Source organism: Penicillium diatomitis (genome assembly GCF_028827545.1).
Source record: "Penicillium diatomitis strain IBT 30728 chromosome Unknown utg000014l_segment0_segment0, whole genome shotgun sequence".
NCBI lineage: Eukaryota > Fungi > Ascomycota > Eurotiomycetes > Eurotiales > Aspergillaceae > Penicillium > Penicillium diatomitis.
This window is the reverse complement of record NW_026623186.1, coordinates 476,454-498,881: the sequence shown is the minus strand read 5'-3', so window position 1 is coordinate 498,881 and position 22,428 is coordinate 476,454. Positions and strand designations below refer to the sequence as shown.

Sequence of the window (22,428 nt, the reverse complement as noted above, 5' to 3'; positions counted from 1 at the left end):
CCCTTCCTATCGATTTTACGCGTATACATCTCGTATCAGTTCTTGATAATTTTTCAGGGTGTGCTAGGTCAAATGCATATTTTTGAATTCGTGCTATTTGGTGATCATATACGGTCTTCATAGAGCTTCATTCTTCAATCCGTCCTTTCACATACAAATAAACTAGCACCGTAGGTATACATTCTTTACTATACAAATAGGCCTAGACTTATATCCAGAGTACAACAGAAGGGGGTATGTACAGGCTTCAGCTAGACTGGGTTGCGACGTCTGCGCTTGATGGGGTCGAACAAATGGGCGTGCTTCGCCGGGCCGGCCAGTCGATGTCGATATTGTAATCTGGCGGTTTTGGTGTCATTTTTGATCAACATTGCGAAACTTCATATCGGCTCGCGCAATAGAAGAGTCTGCCAGCTCAAAAAGATTCATCGCCGCTTGTTAATCCCAAGGCCATCTTACAGTGGACTCGTGAGGTATATTGAGTAGTCTGTTTCAATCCTGCGTGCCTTGTAATCTTGAAGAGCATTTTGGTGAGAGTCCATGAAGATGACATTCTTCGGCAACAGCACGCAGACCCTACTGTTCTTCGAGCGCGTGGCCGTCGTTTACAGGGGATGCAGTCCCGTTTTGACCCTTCTCGTGGACGCCAGTTTCGGATATGCTGCACGTTAAAGTAAATATTCCAGGTTATCATGTTGCTAGGTTGAAACACAACTGCCAATTACAGCTGCAAGCTGCAACCCATCGACTTCACCATTTCATTCTAGATCTTATACCGTCGTCCTACTCCTGGCACCAAGACCTAGGCTACGTGCTATAAACAACTTTATATGATATGGGGTACGGATGCTATTCATAGTATCTCTACGTGTAGCGGAGAGGTTTCGATAATAAATTAGATCTTCTGTTCTTAATGTGACCCACATTAAATGGGTAATTGACACTGACTATGTCTACTACCAGAATTGATCCTTCATCTTCGTTGATGGAACGTACAAATACCTGGATCTCCTGCTGGAGACAGAACTGAGAGTTAAATCAGTATGAGATACGTATGTCCTCTGTGCGATGTGCAATTTAATGTGTTTCCTGAAAATGCTCGCCCATGTGCGATAATATGTAGAATTGTTATAGTTAGATTTAATATTGTCAGACCGTATGAGCATATCGGGCAGAGCCTGAATATTAAGAGCATTAGCTTTGAGATACTGTACTGAAGTGTGCCACCTGTATTACGGATCTGCCAGAAAGCTCAGTATCACTCATTTTTGTTTCAAAATCTTAAATTACTAGAAACCAAATATGGTTATCGGCACGGAGATGTCTGCGCAATTTCCAAAATCATGTAAAATGACTAGGGAGGAAGATAGCCTAGCAAGCCCAATACACTCAGCCCTGAAGATCATTCGCAGTAAGTACACTTTGGACGTTCTGCGTACACTTTGGATCTGTAACATTCAACAAGGTAGATCGCAAAATATATGTCGTTGTCTATTTGTCTCATGTTCCCAATCTGTCCTTCAAATATATGTCGTTGTCTATTTGTCTCATATTCCCAATCTGTCCTTCAGCCCGTGCTTACGATTTCTATTTAATATCACAAGAGTCGTCGTGTTTCCATGCTAGGCGCAACATTCGATAGTCTGAGCAATTATCAATTCACAAGATGCGCAACATTTTGATTATTTTTTCTCTCATCGCTCTACGCGGCACACTTGCCGATACTTCTCCACAGATCACAGGCTGTAAAATCGATGGACCGACTCTGAAATGTAAATGTCTAGTAAGAAGCAAGGGCGACTACAAAGCTTGTAGCGTTAAGATAGGAGATAACTGGGTGAACGTTGATGGCGATTTAAAAATTCGGTTGAAGTATGTTACAGCCTGATGCATTACCAGCCCGATTGATATTATTCCTGAGAGATAGCTAACGCTGGATGTTAAAAGTGGCAAGGCGGATGCCTCGTGCATCTTCAATGCCCAAGATTCTATGATGGGTGCTTTTTGCGACGGCGGCAGCGCTGTGATCCTAGTCGATCTCAGTAAGTACAGATCTCTATGGAGTATATTCCACAGCCCATTCGCACATTTACTGATTCAGGCCGTAGACAAATCTTGCAAAAGTGACGACGACGGGAACCTTGTTTGTGCGACAGATCCCCCGGCAACGACAACAGCAACACCCACTGCCGCCTCGGCAACACCACCCACTGCATCTTCGGCAGCACCTACCACGGCCTCGGCAGCGCCCACCACCGTCCCGGCAGCGCCCACCGCGGCCTCTGCGTCCACTGGCGCCTGTCAAGTCACCGGCGCCAGGCGCCGTAAGATCCGAGGGATGCCGCGGTAAATCTTTAGCCATCCACTTGAGGCACTTTTTATATATTCAACTTTCTGGAGCGAACGTGACATCAAATAGAGTAATAGACTGCCATTTTACGCAAGAAGTTAATAAGCAACGGTAAATTATGGACTGTGTTAGAGGCTAGGCGGCTAACACATGGTAAGTTAGCTTTTTGTCTATGAGTCATCGCTCGTATTTTATATAATAATCTCTTATTCGAAGTATACTTTGCTCGAAAAGAGGCTTGATAAGGTAATGGGTACCTAGAATCATGGGAAAAAACATGGTCTCGCCTTGTGACCTGTTCAGATTGGGTTTGGAAGGCAGATCCTCTCTCGCACACCCCCGAGTTCTCGGCATCAAAACAGGCCAACTTTCTGTCTCGGTCCAAACATTAGTACATTACTCACGCATGGATGCACACAGTATACTCTATCGTCGGCCTCTCCATCCCCGTATAGTGTGCCCACCACCAGAGCTGATTAATTTAGCTCACCTTAAGCGGATTTGCAGTGGTCTGAATGGGTGCCACACTAATCGAATCTTGCGACCCACACTTTCCGCAGCCTGCTTTGTCCTCAGTGCAAGTGCTGTGGAGAGCTGATTCTCAAGCTTGTGAGAACCTGACACTCTCAACATTGCTCTTTGTCTTCTGTTCAACATGGCAATATCCCTGTAACAAGGAGTGTGCAAGGTACAACTCACCAATACACGAGAAATTGCGAGAGAAGACTCTTAGAATTACACTGAAATTGTCACGGCGCAGGCTACACATGACGATGGAATACGATTAACTGTCATATCGATCCCGCATCGCCCAAGGGTAACAACCCTAAGTATTTGACTGTAGGATCTTACGAAGGAAAACCCTGAAAGGTGAAAACACTCGACGTTGACTAGAAGAAGAGAGGAGGAAGAAGGAAGCTAAGCTAGACTACTGAGGTTGGTCGTCCCAGGTGGTGAGGGCGTAGCCCAGGCAGTATAGCAGGCCTCACCATCAAACACTAAGGGCACTACGTGGAGATGTAGGGGCTCGGTTCGCAGAATCTTTATGTATATTACGTGGGAACCAGTGGAGTCTACGGGACTTTGTTTACATGGCATGTGATTCTGCCCCTCACCACAGTCCATAGCTTAGGCAGAATCTCTCCCCCTCAGCAATCTCACTCCTCATCCCTCTCACACATCGATACTGCTGCCCCTACTATAGCCGTATCTCATCAGACTCCGCGATTCAGTCTTTGAAATCAGACCCCATAGACTTGGACCCTCTGCCTAGCTAAAAGGTTATCTGACCTGCGGTACAGACCCTACAACAGAAATGCCTCCAGTGTCCTCCTGGTAGACTGCACTCAAGAAACTGCTGCCGGGGAGGGGGCAGATACCAAGTCACTATTCAACAAGCTCCAAAAGCTCACGCCATCCGTTCATGGCTGTCCCTCGTCGCGATCTTACAACCTTGCGGTGAAAGACAACCTGATAGAAACTTGTTTAAATCGAATGTTAAACAAAGGTGGACCGTTTTCAGTTCTGAAGGCGCTACCATATCTATATCAGAAAGAGGATCTAGACCCATCGGAAACCATGCTCTTCGGGAGGTCGGCGTCGAGCAGAAAGACGCTGGCAAAGAGTGGAAAACCAGGGGTCCGCTCAAGAACTGGATCTGACCCACGCGAGTTAATCTGCGTACTTAGACTGTCATCTCGAGTATTCTTCCTTCACCTTGACCACAGACGGAAGATGTTTATGCTTCCCATACTTTCCACGCCTAAAATTCGTAAATATCACCGTAAGAGGGAGTCTGCGTTTACTCGGTAGTCTGACCGTAATAGAAAGGGTAGGGTATTCGTCAACCAGGAGAAGTATCACATCCATCATCCCAACCAATCAACCTCTTTGTTTCATACTCGGTTCAGCTTTCCTGTCCTCTGTTTCATAATTGAGCAAGACCGTCTAGCCCACGCACAGAACCTGGGCACAAGAATAGAGCTAAGTTCATATCGAATTTAGAACATAGTATCCTCGACATCATGTGCACTTCTCGCTGACGAAGACAAGCCGAAGCTGCTAAGGCAATTTCTTCTCATGGCTCACGAGCTAACAAATATGGTCGTCCACACCTACTAGAACAACTCGGGATTCTCCCGTAAATCCTAAACTAGGGTAGCTCCGTAGCGTGACTGCCCCCCTCCAAGCCGCTTTACCTACTGTCGATGGACTGTGCTATGGCGGTGTATCTTACCATGTCGAATGAGGTGAGGTCGTATCGTTCATTGCCTCGGGTAGATAAGGGAACAGCTGAGTATGGTTTGAAAATTGGATTAGAGAAATCGCATTTAGGGAGGAGAAATGTATTACCTTGCCCGTTGAGGCGAATGATTCTGAGTAACTGCTATTCCCCATGCGGGAACTTGAAAGAGTCCTTGAGAGAACCAGGAATCATTCTGGCAAGAACCTCTTCCTAGCATCTACATTCATGACGTTTTATTTAACCTGCTGTCTATATTGATACGTCTGCCTTGTATGCTTGTACCCTCGTTCTTCATTGATATGAACTACTAGCGTTGCTGTCCGTCTCATACCTATTTGATCTTATTGTAAATATATTTACAGCTCGGAGCCTCGTACTAAGATCGAACACTATCAAGACCAGATCATTTGGGTTCGTTGAAAACGAACATAAGGCTCCAGCTGGGAAGGTACACATACTAATAAATAGAGAGACATCTGGCTGTAAAGCGAGCTTCCATGGACCTATTGATAGATGCATATTGTAATGTTTCACGGGTAACTAGAACTATGTATGTTGACATAGGGATGTAGGAGCTCAAAGTTATAGAGAACCAGTCCTTGGTGTTGGTTAACAAAAGCTGGAGGGTGGTGGAAGAAGATATGGCAATGTATCGTTATTGATATAGAACTCTATATCAAAGACAGGTTAGATGAGGTGTTATCACGGCGTCGCTAAACCTGCGTAAAAGAGAAGAAAAAATTACGCAGCGACAAGAGAGTCTTCTCCCCGAATTTGAGCGCACACAACAGGATCGACGATCTGCCTTGCCAGAGCCGTTCTACTTGACGCTGGCGTCACGCGGACCCGAATTCCTGATCAGACTACCAACGGCGTCATTGGCAGAAACGACGGTCTGGTCTCAGGAGTTCTGGGGTGGTGGGAGATGTTTTCAATGTTTTCATTGTTTTTATCGATGGCACCGGTTTTTGGGTCGGCAGCAACGATACTGATATTGGCGGTATGGAAAAATCAATCGACCTTCGAACGCGTTCACACTTTTCCGCTTCGCCTATTGTTGCCCGATAGTCGAATACTTCGCGAGTCGGAACGACGTCCACAACAATAGCGTGGTATCCCAAGTTGCCGGGGGATTATGGCGCATGGATCCTATAACGCAATACACCTACAGATCCCTGGCAGAGATCGAGCGCCGAAATCACTCCGAGGCTTACCCAGATTATAAGCTCCATCACAAGCCCAGTTCCAGGAACTCCTCAAGCAGGCGGTTATGACTGAATATCAAGTTAGTTTTTCGGCAAGCATCAATACGGAGATCTTGGAAGCTCCCCTAAACAGGGCTTATGAACTTGAATCACCTCTAAGCCCCTTCAAGGGCATGGAGACTCCGCACTCGATTTGGAACAGCGCACATGAATCGAATGTCTCCACATTTGACTGTATCGACAACTTCATGGAGATAGCGGGTAGCCGTCCGTCCCCTTTTTTATAGAGGACTGTATCATCTATTCAACCGACGACATTTTCAATTAAAGTCTTGATGAGAGTTCAGCGACAATGCTGATTTATCCCAGTACCTGACTTGAGACACTCTTAATTTTTGGCCGGGTCTTGTCTAAACTGGGCGAGGTCTTCTAGTCAAGTGTTTGGCTTTATAGAGTTATGCCGTTTCGTCATTGTCTCGGCCTATCATTGTGGAGTTGTTTATCGAATTTCAGGGCAAAGAGTTAAACCAGGACCAAGCTATACTAGAATTCTAGACGTGCGACAAGAAATGCGATATAGCTATGCGACATGAACTAGTGCATTTCAATATGAACAACAGGAAGGCTTAGAGACGACCCGCGAGTCAATTTAGAGATCTGCAATAGCCACAGAAGAGCCCTTAAAGTTCGCAGCTCGGTGAAGCCATTCTTGCGTAGTCGAGCAACTCAGAGTCGGACGGTGATTGAGATTGGTGATATTTTCATAGCGTAGGTTTATAGTAGGGCGTGTATTTACGATTCTTCAGCGTTAGAACATCTCGCCGTCTAGTTTCGAGCTGTTTATTTGATTCGGCCTTCTGCCATCTCACTGCCGACCCACAAACCCACACATTAGCTAGCCTAGCCTCTCTCCCTCCTTCTACCAATCAGGTTACGTTTCGTCTTTCTCTTTTCCTGCCGTAGAGAATATCTACGGATGCTAGCAACTAGCTTGTAAGATAGAATTCTTACTGAGAAACACATAGCTGACTGATAGAGTAGCCTTTACTCAAAACACAGGGTATTCGTATTATACTACGCTTCCCGTGCCGTCGCAAAATCCGACTCTCAAAAGTTCCAGTTTCCCAACTCCAAACCACCACCATCCAAGCTGTCTTCCAGAGAAGAATGCTGTCAATGAACTGTCATATAGCGAATGGTAGGCCTGTTGATACTGTCATCGAAGCACCTGTCATGTCTTTATACCCACTGGTTCTTAATACATTTCAGTCTCACTTGGCTAAAAGTACTTATGAAACAATCCGAGTCAAAAACAAATGGCTGTCATAGCGGCAACTTCCTCGGGCCCTTTGAAAGACGCTTTACCTTAGGGCGAGTCTGGCAAGCGTGAACTGAGCCTCAGTGGTCTACTCAACTGGATGTGGCGGAATTGTTTAACCGTTGAACTCGTCAATCCTACAACTTCTGATGCGCTCCATAATTCGGGTCGAAAAACCTTGCTGGTTTCTTTTTGTCATTCCCACTACAATGTAGCAGTTTTTTTTTCATTCGAAATTGTTCTCAGACATACGACTGGGGTTGTCCCACCGCTCTTTCTAATTATATTGGACCCTAACGAGCTCTATTCCTGCGGCAGGCCTAGTCATCCCCGTGACAAATCATTCCCAGTGCCGCGATCGGTCAACACAACGAGCGATATCAGCTAGCCATTCTATCAGAATGTGAAGGTGCAGTGAGTCTGGGAATTGAAATATATAGTCTTATCTTCGCCTACAAAACTATGAACATGCAAATGAATGATCGGCTATATACTTCATAGGCATACTCAAAGGTAGGCATACTCAAGGGAAGGCATACTCAAAGGTAGGCACTATACCCGAGCCTTCCATGGTAGCAATACATGATGTGACCGAAGGGTGGCTCAGCGCATCGTTGCTTCATAGCGGCGGTTGAAAGCAATTATGATTATAAACATCATGGCTTTATAGGTATCGTGTTGCTCTTGATACTTGAGTTACTCCGTATCTAAATTTCGATACTAGTAATCCATAGATTTCTCCTAAGCGAAGAAATGAGAATGCCTCATAATATGACACATAAATACAATAAGATCATCAAGATTTTATACGCCGGCGTTTGCATGTTTCGGCTGTTACATCAGACTTTCCGGATTTCTTGCGCTTTGACGTTTGACAAGTCGATTGCGAGTCACCTCCGTCTGCGAAAGAAGAAGGCGGAGGGGAGGGAATCTGAAGATATAATATCTGCGCGAGAGTCAAAGGGAACCCACTGATAGATGAGTACCTTTCTCAGGTTCGAAGAGGCTGATGTGGATGGGTGTATCTAGCTAGGCTGGATATGATAACGGAGCAGCGAGTAAACCCCGTTTTAGGGAATTCTCTGTATATTTTATTGTTGTTTCCTACCACAAAATACGTGCCCTGTAAATACCTACAAAGCGTTCTTGAGATTGCGTCGTCCTCAGGCCATCGGGATTGAGTTGTCAGTTTGGCATGGAACTGGCCATCCCGAGGATCATAAGCTGGTACTTGAGATAGTGTGCAAAAGAAGCACGAGGCTACCATGGCCATTGCAAGTCGTCGTGAATCCGCTCTCACTTCCGATGTTTTCATATGATTAATTGTCTGCTCCTCGATTGCCTCAAGTATGCACGCGTCGTCCCAGGAAAATGATAGTCTTGAGAGATACGGGTCTATTCGATAGTGTTTCAGATCCCTTTCTGTCTTGTCGACGGTATTGTAAAATTTCTCATACATATGGCTGGCGCCAATTGCACATCTTACTTATATTATGAGTCGTTGAATCCAGCGAGGGGTGAAGATCTTGGCTATTTTGCTTTTGGCGGAGAGATCCGATTCTCGAAACCGACCGGTACCGAAGCTAGCGCAAAGATCTAGCATCTGGGTATCCAGTAGTGAAAGAGCATTGACTTTCATCATACCTACCCATGCTGGGCAATTAGCTACAAAGACTCCATCCAAGCTCTCTCTGTGCGGACAGTCCTTATCGAGTTTTGTTTTCTGTTGCTTGTAGGGTAGTGGTTCGAAAAGAAAAGGGGCAGTGCAGCTTGTTGTGACTCCAAATTCTTTTAGCGCAGCTTCTTTTGTGAAGCAGATGACATCGACAGCATTGAATTCAATGCTAGCAGGTATCACACGTACGCTTGCCATAAAGGTTGGTCAAACTCAGCCAGTAGGGGGCCTTTATTCTGCTTCCCAATGTAATGGACATCCGTATGGGAACAGTATAAGCATAGATGACCGTCGAACGTTGTTGATGTAATTCCTATATGCGTCGATCCACAACGATCATCCAGCGTCACATTTCACAACACGTTAGCGCCGAATCGGGTCTGTAGAGTGTCAGCCAGAACGTTAACATCGTATAAGGCACCTTATTTGACTGAGGTCTTACGAAGGAAAACCCGTGAAGGTGAAAACACTCGACGTTGAAGAGAGAAGGAAGAAGGAAGCTAAGCTAGACTACTGAGGTTGGTGGTCCCAGGTGGTGAGGGCGTAGCCCATGTGTGTGCCAGGCAGTATGGCAGGCCTCACCACAAACACACCTGTCTTGAGAAAACTCGAACAGCTTGGAATTGGACGAGTCAAACGTTGCACCTCGCCCGTTGCACCATTCAATCACGTCCACAGTCCAATATCAGTACTCCGAGAGTCTCTAAGCGGGGAAGAATTGTAAAATCCAGAGAAAACCACCAATATCATCGATATTGCATTTCTTACGATGAAAATCAGATGATTGCAATTGCTATCTCTTGTATTTCATGACTTTTATCGCACAAAGATACGATATCTAGCCCAGCTCAGCTAAAAATGTCGAAATCACCCACGCTAGTTATGGTTTTCAAGTAGGTCAAGCAGTCCACTGCGACAGGTGAACAAAAAAAAACCCCAGACCCACCAATTATGATGTGAGATGCCAGACACAGACCACCGCAAGACCGAGAGCGTCACAGTAGCTTGCGAAATCTAATTTACCTTTCACTCTAAGACTAAGATTCCGGAAGGTTCGTCCTCGAGTTGGGGTTCCGGACTGAATGGAACTACAGCTTTTTTCACATTGACCGCCAACCAACGCGGAGCAACCGTCTGTGAATACTGGGCAGCTCCTAGTGTATTTAGCCCGGTACGTAAAGTGTCTCTCATTTGTTCAGGAATCCTGTATATTGATCATGATGATATTGTCTAGTGGGCCACCCGCGACCCCTCACCTGGTTGAAAGCTCAGAGTGTCCTTCCAAAAAATGAATAGTACCTATTGAGTGGTCGTAACGAAAAGAGATGGATTCTTCTAAGGATGTGAGCTACTCGAGTGGTGATAGCTACTCGATGGGGTCATGTGTACGTCTAACAGTGTATCACGTGTATGGGACGCGGTCCCGCGTCAGTACCGAAATGTTGGCCTCAAGAGTACTTGGGATGAATTTTTTGTCAGATGTAATTTGCAAGGCTAAGTATTCCAGTTCTCTGTGGTATGGTATGAATTACGTCCAAGGGAGTCGAAAAAGAGCTTTCCTGCATCTGAACGAGTATATCGAGGCCAACCAAAACCGAGGGTCAAAGAAGAAAAGAAACAAAGGAGCTGGAAGGGGACGGTAAAAATTTCAATATCGCTAGCGCGTTGTCATCTTCATACGTATCCCATAACAAACGGTGTGAGTTATTCAATCTTGTCCTATTCTTGATCCCGGTAGATTCGTAACGTTAGTGAATGCATTTTCGCGAGATAAGACCTTAGTGGTGCACCTACCTTCTCTAAATTTTCTACTGTAATGGACGCAAGCTGTCTAGTCACGCCTGAGGTGATTCCAAGACTGGAAAATATCATATTAGAGTAAAAGGGGTTCATGACGAAGAGTTCATTTCTGGGAACTTATTTTCGCGCGCGGGCTTTGAAAGAAATGTCCGAGCCTCAATTCGATGTGTCATAAAGGGTCCGTCCTTGTGAATGCAGTGTTAAAACAAACTCAAGAGATTCGACTTAAACACACATGAAGAGATATTCAGGCTTTGAGAACCGATGACCGACCTCATTAAGAAGAATTCACGACCAGTCATCAGTCACAGGGCCTCCTCCTGGGCTGCTAGTTACAGCGATTTACTGGCCGACAGATTCGTCCTCGCTCATCGGCTCAACTGTCAATACATTCGAGAACAATCCTGTGGTACCTGACCGCCAGGAACCAACCTCATATGTGAAAAGCTGGAAATGGTCCAGGCACATGTTCGGCAAATGAAAATCGAAGTGGAGGTGATTACTCTTCGTCCCCCAAACTTGCGCTTTTTAATGACTCGGTGGTAGTTTGATAGAACGGGCGTGGATGTCCATATGTTATGCACTGTCACCGGTCTCTTGCGAGTTATAAGCGGGGCCGTCATGAGCAATATTTGTTTTCAGACCACATTAGGATTTCTTTTCGTGGTAAACTTAAGTAGATCCTAGAGGCCAAAATTTTCAATGTCCACTTGTCACGGCTTGTCACAGTCTCTTCGTAGTAACGTGACAAACATCTGTACTGTCTGATAGATGCTTACAAGTATTTCCGATAAAGGCTAGCCTGACTGACCTTAGATTCATTATGTGAGTGAACATCTGAGATGTTGAGTTACGAGTCAGCAACAGCAGAGGGCACGATTGCAGACCATCTACGGAGAGAACTCTTCTTGCCTCATCGCCTTATCAAGATGACCCCGCAGAACATAAATCTGGATACACTGATATAGAAGGAACCCAAGCAAATTGAAAACTTCCATTTCAGAGTTTGCATATACCTACATACCTTCGAGCCTTTTCGTGTAAACTTTCATGGCGCCATCAGAGGGTTCTGTTAGATGAACTGACGGCGGGCTGGGAGCGAGAGCCACGTCTCGTGTCTCGTGCACCCAAGTTATAGGCTACTTCTGCCTGCCCCTTCGCCCAACTACAGGAGAAACTCACTCACCGATCAAAACCGATCAATGTGATCTTGGATCTTCTTCTGTCGCAAATCCTCGCTGGAGGAGGACCATGGAAGCTCTTCACATTTCGCTTATTCTCAGGGAAAGATGGTATTACGCATTGGAATATTTGAACACGCCAATTGATTGACTCAACGCCAAAAGGAAGGTAAATGACCTACCGATCAAGAAGACACTATTCCTGCTTATCAATTCGATCTATCCTTTCCAAGTATAAAGGAAAGGTCCGAACGAGTTTTGCACATCTCCGAAATGCAATGTGTAAAGTCAACTCAAATATCCTATGGCATATGTGTGAGAGGGCTGATAATTGGGATTTGAAAAATATGATTAGCGAGCAGAAAATCTTCGTGAGGTGCAATTGAATAGTTGTTTGAGATTGATGGTGACACCTGGCGTATTGTGTATTGGCTTTTCTGACTGAAAAGCAAGGACATTCCCTAGCGCCTACATATTAGTGGATTTTTCGACATTTCAAATGACGAATATAAGAAAAAAAGATCACTACCTGAATACCGCTGTCAGATACAGCACGGTGCTTCGCCGAGAAAAGACATGCTCTGGTGGGGATCCGAAAATCATCTGCGGCGGCAAGAGTAGCTGGGATGTGATTTGGAACAAGAACGGAATCGAGGCCTGGATTAAAATTTTTATTAGGCCAACCACTAAACGTAGGTTGCGCTAAACTTGGGTGGTTAGATGCTCGTGCCCAAATCGTAACATAGCCACGGGCTCTGTTGTACTATAATAACATGCCGATAATCTGGAAAGAAGCCCTTGAACGTTTGAGATTAACCTTCCCTCATGTATCTTGAATTCATACTGCTGATCAGTTTATCAACGAACTGGGTCTGTGCCGAACCATACGTGGGGAATATCACGCTCACTTTGAATCAGCCCGACGACTCCAGCGACGCAGGTTGTTTTGCGTTTCTCGATCTAGACGAATGCCGATCCTGGACCCAGAAATTTGCAAAGTTGAAGGGAGATGTGTGCTTTCGTGAGTCTAAGGAAGAATCAATCTAGATACAAGGAAGGCCATCTGACTGAACATAATGCAAACTAATTAGCGTTTGAGGCTCAGTCCTGGAGCGTTTGTGAGACGGGTCGGGTTTCATTTGACGTTTCTGGTCAGGTTTTGGTCGAGGATCCCCGTAGAGAATATCAAGCTTCGTGCCTGATGAAAGGTGGTCTAGCACCGGGTAATCAGTGCCAGTTGACCAGGGTAACCTCAAAGGTTTCTTCAACCCTAGCAGAAACCCCTAGGGCCACGTTGAGCACTATGCTTCTGACTTCAATCCCAGTGCTGCCTACAGATCAGCCACCACGCAGCACGGTTATCAACACTGAAAGCAAAACTTCCACAGTACCGGATTCGGCGTGCAAATGCTGCTAACTAGGCTCCGATGAAACTTGGCGATCCAATCACTTCTTTCGCAGGCTTTGCTCCGCTTTGTATGTTGTATGCCAAATGTTACAAGTTATTAGCCTTCAGAGAAGGAATATGTGGAATTGCTCGGTACTCCTAGACAATTGAACAATTTGGCTGATGGGCACCGTTCATAGTGCGTGGTGCTTGAGCCGTACGTGCTAATTCCTCACTTCTACATTTATCTGTATAGATGCGTAAGGCCTTGCTGTGTATGAGGACATGGACAAACCAAGTGTAAAGCTACTTTGAATCGAATATGTCGTTTAGCCAATGGTATCTCAAGACAAGACCACTTTTTGACAGCGATACGGACTTGTTAATTCGTGATACGTGAACATATTTCACTCTGCAGTTAGGGGCTTTAGCAAGGGACACACCTACCTGCTATCCTGCAGTAAAGGTTCATAAAGCATCTGAGGAGAAGGGCGTGCAGCCAGTCCCGTCAGTCATCTATGGAATTACCAGTCGATATGCACCTTCAAGTTCAACCGTCTGAGTTCTGACACCTTTTAGTTAGATGTCCCGGGCCCTGGCCAGCAAAGACGATTCAAAGGCCTCACTTTAGGAAGTTCAACGGTTTCGGAAGATGGTCGGCTCATTGACCTAGCTAATGGTCAACACCAGCCGGAATTTATATTCCCCTTCCTCCTCAAATTAGCCGGATATCCGCCTTTGAAGCGCAGCCCCCGTCGGAGAGCCACTCAAGGTCAACCATTCCCACGAAATGGCAGAACGCATATGGTCCCCATATTTCAAAAGCCTGCACAGCACCTTGTTGGCAACATCTCGGACACTCCACACGTGTCTTCCGCTCCTCATATTATACAGACCTCAGTCCTATTACGTCGAGTTAAAGGTCTGCCGATGGTAATGAAATACTACTGGAGGAGGACGAAGATTGAGGAAAATTTCAGATCTCTTCTCTCACCAGCTCCGCCTCTCAATCAAGATACGAGCAAGAAATACAGCATGTCCACATGTCCACGGAATCAGCTAAGACTTTCGATTCTATTATCAGCCCAAGCAAAATCAGGATTTAGGCCCACCGGGTGCCTCACGGCGCTTAGTAGGAAAGGAAGCTTTATTACTAGCAACAGAGCCCTGGTATATCATCTTTATATCGACCTCTGACTTAAAAAACGGATCTTATTCCTATCAAACGTTACGCACAGACTATACATATCTCTAATGTATCTCAACATCGATTCAGCCACTATGGACCTCTTGAGCTTAACGTATCTGGGAGAAGGGCCTAGCAAGAAGGTCACTCTATCCTGTCCAAACGGACGTAACAAATCTCTTTGATTTTGCGAAACATTCACCTATTTAGCCCAAACCCCTACGAAGCCTACCTATGATGAAAGACAGACTAAGTGTTTGCATGACATGTGATTCTGCCACTCACCACAGTCCATAGCTTAGGTAGAATCTCTCCCCCTCAGCAATCTCACTCCTCATCCCTCTCACACGTCGATACTGCTGCCCCTACCGTAGCCGTATCTCATCACTAAGCTACGCAGCCACCGAATCCACCAGTGGCATTAGCTCGAAATACCAAATCTATCAAGAAATGTCACTGGCCGCAATCAGGATGCCTGAAATCTGGCTTTTCTAGGGTTTGTTATTTTGTTTTGATGTTGTATCAATCAAGAGGCTGGACCCTTTTTGCTACTCCTTACCGCCTACCGATTTCCCGACGGTGAACACCAAAACTCACTAGGGAGTTCTCCTTACCACAACACTTTTATCTGTATAATAATATCATATACTTCCTTAAGACTTTGAAGGATTTCAAGAAGTCAAAGTTCTAGAAGTATTCTCGTAGTGTCGGTGATTTATTCATGGAGGACGGGTAGAAACTAGATCGCGGACTCCGAGAATTTGAAGTGTTGAGTCGGAAAGCAAAGGCAGACCCGTATTTTATTTTGGAAGTCAAACACTTTCGAAACAATAAACGTAATGAATCCAAAAATTGACCTTGCTATTTCGATCCTAGCGAGGTGAACAGTCTAAGGACACTCGTTCATATACGGTACAGCATTAGGTTGAGAACAATTGCACTTAGCACGTGGCGAGAGATTCGAGCTCTCCCTTCCACGACCCGCTGAAATTGCCGAATCTGAAGAAAGAGATCGCGGGCTTGTGGGCTTGCGTTGGGGACGCACAGGTAACACAGTTACTGAGACCGAATCCACCAATTTTCGAGGTTATATTAGGGATACTGTATACATCTTTTTTTCGCTCTGTAGCTTACATATAGTCTATGAATTTAATTTGAAAGATGATTCTGTAAATCTGTGGCCCTAGTGCTCCCTACAGATAGGCCACGCTAGCTATAGCTAGATAGATCTTCGAGAATCAGAGAAGTACTTTTGCTTTCCATTCTGAAGAGGGAATGACTTTCTGTTCACCGCCACAGAGCACTGTACTTCAGCAAATCGTATTCTCGCGCGTGGAGGGTGATTCTTCAGATTAATGCACGTACCAGCTAAAGAGAGAGCCAATTGATCGAAAAGGAAGTTGTCACGGACAATCGTCCAACTTTGATCTACACACAAATTGAAAGCACCGTAGCTGACATTTGGGTCATTCTCGGGCATTTCACTTGTCAAGAAAGTACCTGTTCGATATTCGTAACGCGTAATTTGCTGACTGATTCCACAGTTTTTCTTTTGGATTCGGGCTAATAGCTCTAGCCCTATCTAGGAACCCATCTTCGCTCCCTCTAATCATAGTCTGCCGGATTTAGCTCTGTTTCATATTGATTTGTTAATTTGACTGGAAATTGTCTTCGGAATGCCAATGTAACTATATTCAGCACACGTGGTAGTTTTCAAATAGTTCCTTACTTGCTCCAATTTATGTTGATAGCAGCCGTAGTCGTATCTCTGCAAAGCTACACTTCAATGTCGACGGTCCGTAAGTCTCACTTGTGGGCTATTCAAGGCTCATTGCTGTAGCTCCATACCACAGCCATGCCCTTCTTATTGCATTCCATTGTTATGCTGTTTAAATTTCCATCGAACCCAGACCTACGGGTCCTGTGTACGTCACTCGAACATGACTTGCACCTTTGCGCGGTGCTCGGGATAAGTAGCCTCTATAGCGAGACTAAGTAAGTCTCTCTATTACCATATTACAGAAAATACCGTTATCTTTGCCACTCGTTTGCAAACCCTTTCGACATTTTTGATCTCGCACATTATCCAGCTTGAACTCTGAGCACTTCCCTACAATATAGATATTTCTCTCTAATAGGACATCATTGGGATGGAGACTACCCCCGTATTCACATTTGTAGATAATGTATGACTGTTAGTCTGTCAACGAAGTTTGACTTATTGAGCAAGTCCAGGATTATGGTAGGGTCAGTGGACTTCGAGATCTCGCATAGTAGTATCAAAACTAACTAGCATCTGATTTCGACCGATTCGGTGGCTGGGCCTGAAAATCACCCCATAGCCTTTGATGGTATACAGTAACTCTTGAAAGGAGCATATTATCCAGAAGTTCCCCAAATTCTCAACTGGATGACTTATCAGCCAGAGCTTGTAGACGATTTCGGTGTCTCTGAGATTTCGAACTTGAATACCCCTGTGTTGAACAAACAAAGCCCGGAACACTCTTGGTAGGAAGATCCTAGGCGACCAAACTGTGGATCAGGGACGACTTGATAGCTATCCTCGGGGCACCATCAAGGCCATCTGTTTGAGATTTTGCTGCGAGCAGTTTGGTCATATAAAGTAAGTACCCCGGACCATCACGAATTATCTTGGAAGTGTCAGATGAAGATGCAGCATTTTGAGACATTTCTACGCTTTATGCAAATATCACAAACTCGGGAGATCGAAAGACGAATAAATGTCCATTTTTCCAGCCAATTATCTCGGAAAGTCTGAGCCAAAGACAATTAGTCTGTGTCAATTGCATCATCACCGGTAACCAAAAGAATGACATGTTTCCCCGGGGCCAATTCTTTGGCTATCTCCATTGCTTTGATCGCTGCATGACTGCAATCCAAGCCGGATCTGACGTTTTCATACTCAAATTTGAATTGTTTCGCAACTTTGGCACAAAAATACTGTTGGAAGGTCGCTGTCGTTCCAGGAGTAGGATGGGGGCCTGAAGCGCCCCCCATCAAGTAGTACGCCGTATTATAGTACAGAGCCACATATCGAAAAGCCTCGGCGATTGCAGTGCGTAGCGTGGCAGCGCCATGCAGACATCGCGCCTTCAGGACTATGGCACCGAGCTTTTCTATCTCATGAATCCCTTCTTTTGTTTTTCAGCGTCATCGGCAACCATAACCACAACGCACTTTAAATGGAGACACGCGCATATTACAGCGGTGGGGTTCCCATGTTTAGTCGAAGCACAGTCCGTCACGACTTCTTTACAGCCTATCCTCTTGGCACGGGAGAGCTGCCCGATAGTCTTGCAGGCTTTGTGAGAACCAAAATACTCGAGGTCTTCGCGCTTCATGCACAGTGTGGCCCCCCTATGTGACCTGTGATTTTTTTAGCATGATATAATGGGGAATTATGGGGAGAAATTGATCGCATCAGTTTAGTGATCTCTTTTCAGAGCATATTTTCATTAATTGCGCTCTCGAAAACTGCGGTAACCTTTCCAAGAACCGAATCATCAATTTTGGTATATAGCGATCGCCTGTTGGAGAACCCGACCATACGTATCTGTGATCATACATTGGGAGTATGGGTGATATTTTTGGTATTTGGGTGAGGCTTCGAGAATTTGGTCCCGCATTTTTTGTGTCAGACGCTGGAGGCAATCTTGCGTTGCTGCTTATAAGACGGTCGCTCATGTTGTTTTGTCAATTGCGCTGTCTTGGTGAGGATGGCGGGACCATGGTCTACCCGAAAAGGAATCTTTGACCGCGAAGCGCATGTTGTTCCCGTTCGAATATAGTCAGGGTGAGAAAGCGCCGCATATGGTTGAGCACCGTTCTGATTCACATAGCCCATAGAACCGAAACTTTCTTGAACTATCATGATCTTGACGTTAGCGAGTGGACGAAGTTCAGAGAACACGATTCTCTATACCGCGGCAACATACTTCTCATGGGTCGGGTCATGTTCGCGGGCAGTGCACCCTTCGCTCGCGGAGACCCCAGCCAACGTATTTCTGGGGCTGTTGTCGTTTTGAGGGCTGTGGCTGGACTAGATGACAGACCTTCGGTTCTTGTACTACTTTTGTAATGTCTGCGAAAGAAAACGAACCCCAGGGGCCTGGGTCTTATAATTGATTACTATATACGTACAATCGCTTCGATTGTCCGTAAAGACAACCGTCTCTAACGAAAAACTTAGCGCTCACTTCAATCGTGTTATTTAGTATAATTTGGTAAATGTTACGAAATTCATTGTCATCTTCGCGCTCGACACCATGGCTTGGTTATTTGCGTACCTCTGTAGATCTTGAAGGCTGCATTATGTCTCGAGGAGGTTCAGTAAGGTATGTTATATAGTGTTCACGCCAGCGTCGAGCTGACATTGCAGATATGGTAAATATTTGCGATAACACTTCTTTGCGGTCGCACAGTGATATAGAAAAGAGAAAGAGGATAGCTGCCTGAAGCAAGGTTCAGGAAGTCCGGAAAGTATACATGAGGAGTCGAAATGGAGCTGTGTGCCGGGTTTTGGTGTACACTTTCATAGGCTCAGTTCAAAAGTGTTATGATTGTAGTATATTGAACGATCAGGATTGATAGTCTGTTATTCTAATTAAGAGATATCGGCTTCCAGTCAATCAACTGAACACGTCGATTGGAGTTGACTCTGCCAACAAACACCGATCATATAATAGAATAAACCAACGAAAATGGAAATCCTCTATATTTGTGTCTAATAGCCACGTCAATGATATTCTCTTGATAGAGTAGCAAGAGAAGCAGAATTTTGTAGCAGATACTGCTGATGACTAGATTAAAGACCTAATGAAATAGGCGCAATTACTAACGTTCGCCAAAGCATCACAGGTATTGGTGGGTCATAGTACTTCTTTGAATTACCGTACTCATAGCAGCAAACAACACCATTTTGGAAAGACGTTGATTTTATTTGATCAAATAAAGACGGGCGGAAGGTTCTCCGTATCCCCGAACAGTGGAGTCCGAGTATTGTCACCCTGACGGTCATGCAGTTTCAACCTATATTTGACACTTTTTCGCTATCGGTCTCCCTTGATTTTGATTGATTTTTCTGTGGCCGCAGTGTCACTGGATCCCTTCATTGTTGCGCTTCTTCGCTGCCTGGGCCTTCTCAATGTTTTACGGGCGAGGCAGTTAGTACATGAGAGGTGTCACAGATCAAGTCTGAAAGTGCAAAGATGCTTCTGGGGAGTCGGGAGCGAACCCTCGCCGAGTGGAATTTTTTAAGAAGGTTCGGAAACCTCGAACGGTGTCGGTAATCACGTATTTCTAAATTGGAAAAAACTCAAAAAAGCGTGTTGGAAAAGCGAAAAGCCTCGCTGAACGGATCAAGAGGTCGCTGAATAGAACTGATAAGTGACTACTTGATTTCATTAAATTTTTTAATAACTTTCTGAACTCTCCTACATCATTAACCCAGCACCCAGCGAATAGCTAGCTAGAAGAGTTTGTGTAAGAAGCTGTACTCAGCTCACGTAAGATCTATAAAGGTGAGAAAACCTAGTCTAGATTTATTTAGGTCTCATTAGTTCTAGAATCTAAACTTTCTAGACTGAATTTAGTTTGCAATTACTGATGTGTATGAAGATACAAGTCAGCGGAGTTACATATTGTTAAAAAATAGGCTATTAATACATCTTGAACTGCCCTAGTAAAATCAAGATATCTTTTATGATTTTCAGACTAGGAGTATAATATAAGGAAAGAAAAGTGAATACTCAATGTTGTACGCCAGATAGAAGAGATTTAGAAGGACTCATAAACTTATTTAAATTTGACTGCGTGGTATCAAGGATCTCAACAAGAGCTGGAGGGGAGAAAGAGAAGGAAGAAGAAGCTACAGTAAAGTCCAATGTTTTGAGGTGGTGGTACGCGCGTGGCAGGCGTGGTCATGTCCTGTCCTCCCTCTCATCCTGTCCTGCGTGTTCACAACATTCAACAGCATTTTTCATTACCTGCATGTATACTAGCCCATGAGTTAAAGTTTCTAATCAGCTCAAAATACTGAAAGAGTACTAATTCATTAGAAAGACAATCTTTCTCGAATTATTTCTATAAGATCTTTTTTGATTTACATTTCCTATGACTATGCCATGAGATATATGATATCTAAGCAATAGAATGTAGAAGATTATAGAAAGTTGTGCGTCATTTTTAATAAAATATAGTTACAGAACTCCAGAAAGTTTAATCTGATTTGATTAGCTTCTTTAGACTAATGGAAATTGCTAGGAAACTCCCTGATGGATTAGCCATTTGATAGCTGAAGATATTTCATGTTGAGGACATGGGAGAACTACGGACTTAGATTTCTTCTGCAGAAGAAATCAGTCTCGGAGGGCAGGGACACCCACCACGTGTGTCACGCATACTGTTACGAGTTGACGGGAGTTAGCGGACTTGGACTGCGAACTTGGATTTCTTCTGCAGAAGAAATCCATATCGGAGGGGAGATACCGTCAACCACGCGCACTAAGGAAGATACCGTTAACCACGCGCACCACATTAAAAACCTGGGATGTACTTTAGCTTCTTCTTCTTTCTCTTTTTCCCCTCCAGGTCTTGAGATCCTTGATACCACGCAGCCAAGTTGAATGAAAGTTTCTGAGTCCTTCTAAAGCTTTTCTATTCTCGCGTATAACATTTCAATCATAAGAATCATGATGATTGGTCATTAAAAAATGACTATTTGTAAAAATTCTAACGCTCGAGAAACTTCTACAATATTCTAGTAAAATTAGTGCTCAACACTTAATTCGGGATACATTAGTTTGATATCAAGAGAAGCGAAACTAAGAAAATCTAGAAGACATTTCCCCACTTTCATAAAACCTAGATGACCTCAAGACAATCTTTCACAAAGCCTCTTTTAACTCGCTCTGTTCAGGGGTCACTGAGTTGGCGATTTAGGAAATTTCATGGACTCTTTGAAATTTTCCAAAAATTTTAAATAAAGTATAGTCATTATTCATCAATCTTATCAAGCGACCTCTGGATCTATCCAGCGAGCCTATTCAGCGAGCTTTTTCAGATTCAGAATATGGTTATCATCGACATCGCCTCGAATCTTTCTGAGCTTACTTTGAAACCTTGACCCAGCCATGTTCGCTCCCCGACTCCGCGATCCAAGGCCACCTCGAGTGCCCTTTACTTATTGGGAAAATAAATCGCATGACAAAGGACCAGATAGCTTGCAGGATCGGTGTGTTGTAGTCGTTGCTTGAGGGAAGGTTTAGCAGCAGCAGCTCTCGTAACATCATGAATCCTGCTGCTTTCAACGCCGGATGAGGCATCTTTAGGTTGTGTTAGAATGGGACCATCCGAGAGAGATGGTAAAACGGCACCCGCTGCCATCACCAAAATTCTGTGGATTTTGAACATCCGTAATTGATCAATTATATGGCTTCAACTTCTATTAATTACTATGTACGTCGTCTTTCTGCTAGTAATATACGTGCTGTCAAATCTTCACGAGTACCTGTGCCTTGGAGATCCAGCCGGAGAGATTTGCTCGCTCGTTATCCGCTCTTGACAGTCTTTCTAACTCGAAATGGTGAGAATCATGATCTGCGCACAAATGGGAACCGATTGTCCTGATAGAAATTGAGCTTTCCCTAAGTCATGTCGAGGATAACTACACTGGATGTGAATACTGTCGCCGCAGTCTTGACAATTTGATCAGAGCTTCAAATATTTATAAATGATGTGGAGTCTTCTTCCCTAAACAACCGCTATCTCTACCCTTAAGGAGACTACCAACTCTCTCGCGGCGACACAATCAAATAGCACTGCTTCTTTGATGAGGTGTACAACCGTTACGACTAATTGTTTTTCTAAGATAACGTGTCGCCCTACAGTCGATTTCGAAAACAGATTACCCCTTGGACACACTGACTTTGTTTCTCGGCCCGTACCCGAGTATACGCTAAGCCTTATTTGGTTACACTGGAACGGTCGCTACTCGGTTGTATCACGTATTAAAATGTATTGCGTTTCCAGGTCGCTGTAAAATACTGGAATTCTGTACAGAA

General features: G+C 44.6%; 2 protein-coding genes across 2 annotated transcripts; one reads left to right on the top strand and one right to left on the bottom strand.

Moving 5' to 3' along the window:
• Positions 1-1,666: 1,666 nt before the first annotated feature.
• N7539_008834 (uncharacterized protein) lies at positions 1,667-2,350 on the top strand (the record flags this gene model as incomplete). Its single annotated transcript, XM_056938429.1, has 3 exons — positions 1,667-1,872; positions 1,948-2,042; positions 2,109-2,350. 3 exons carry the CDS (start codon positions 1,667-1,669, stop codon positions 2,348-2,350), a joined length of 543 nt encoding a protein of 180 aa, XP_056786437.1.
• Positions 2,351-18,002: 15,652 nt separating this feature from the next.
• N7539_008833 (uncharacterized protein) lies at positions 18,003-18,322 on the bottom strand (the record flags this gene model as incomplete). Its single annotated transcript, XM_056938428.1, has 2 exons — positions 18,003-18,232; positions 18,304-18,322. 2 exons carry the CDS (start codon positions 18,320-18,322, stop codon positions 18,003-18,005), a joined length of 249 nt encoding a protein of 82 aa, XP_056786436.1.
• Positions 18,323-22,428: the final 4,106 nt, after the last annotated feature.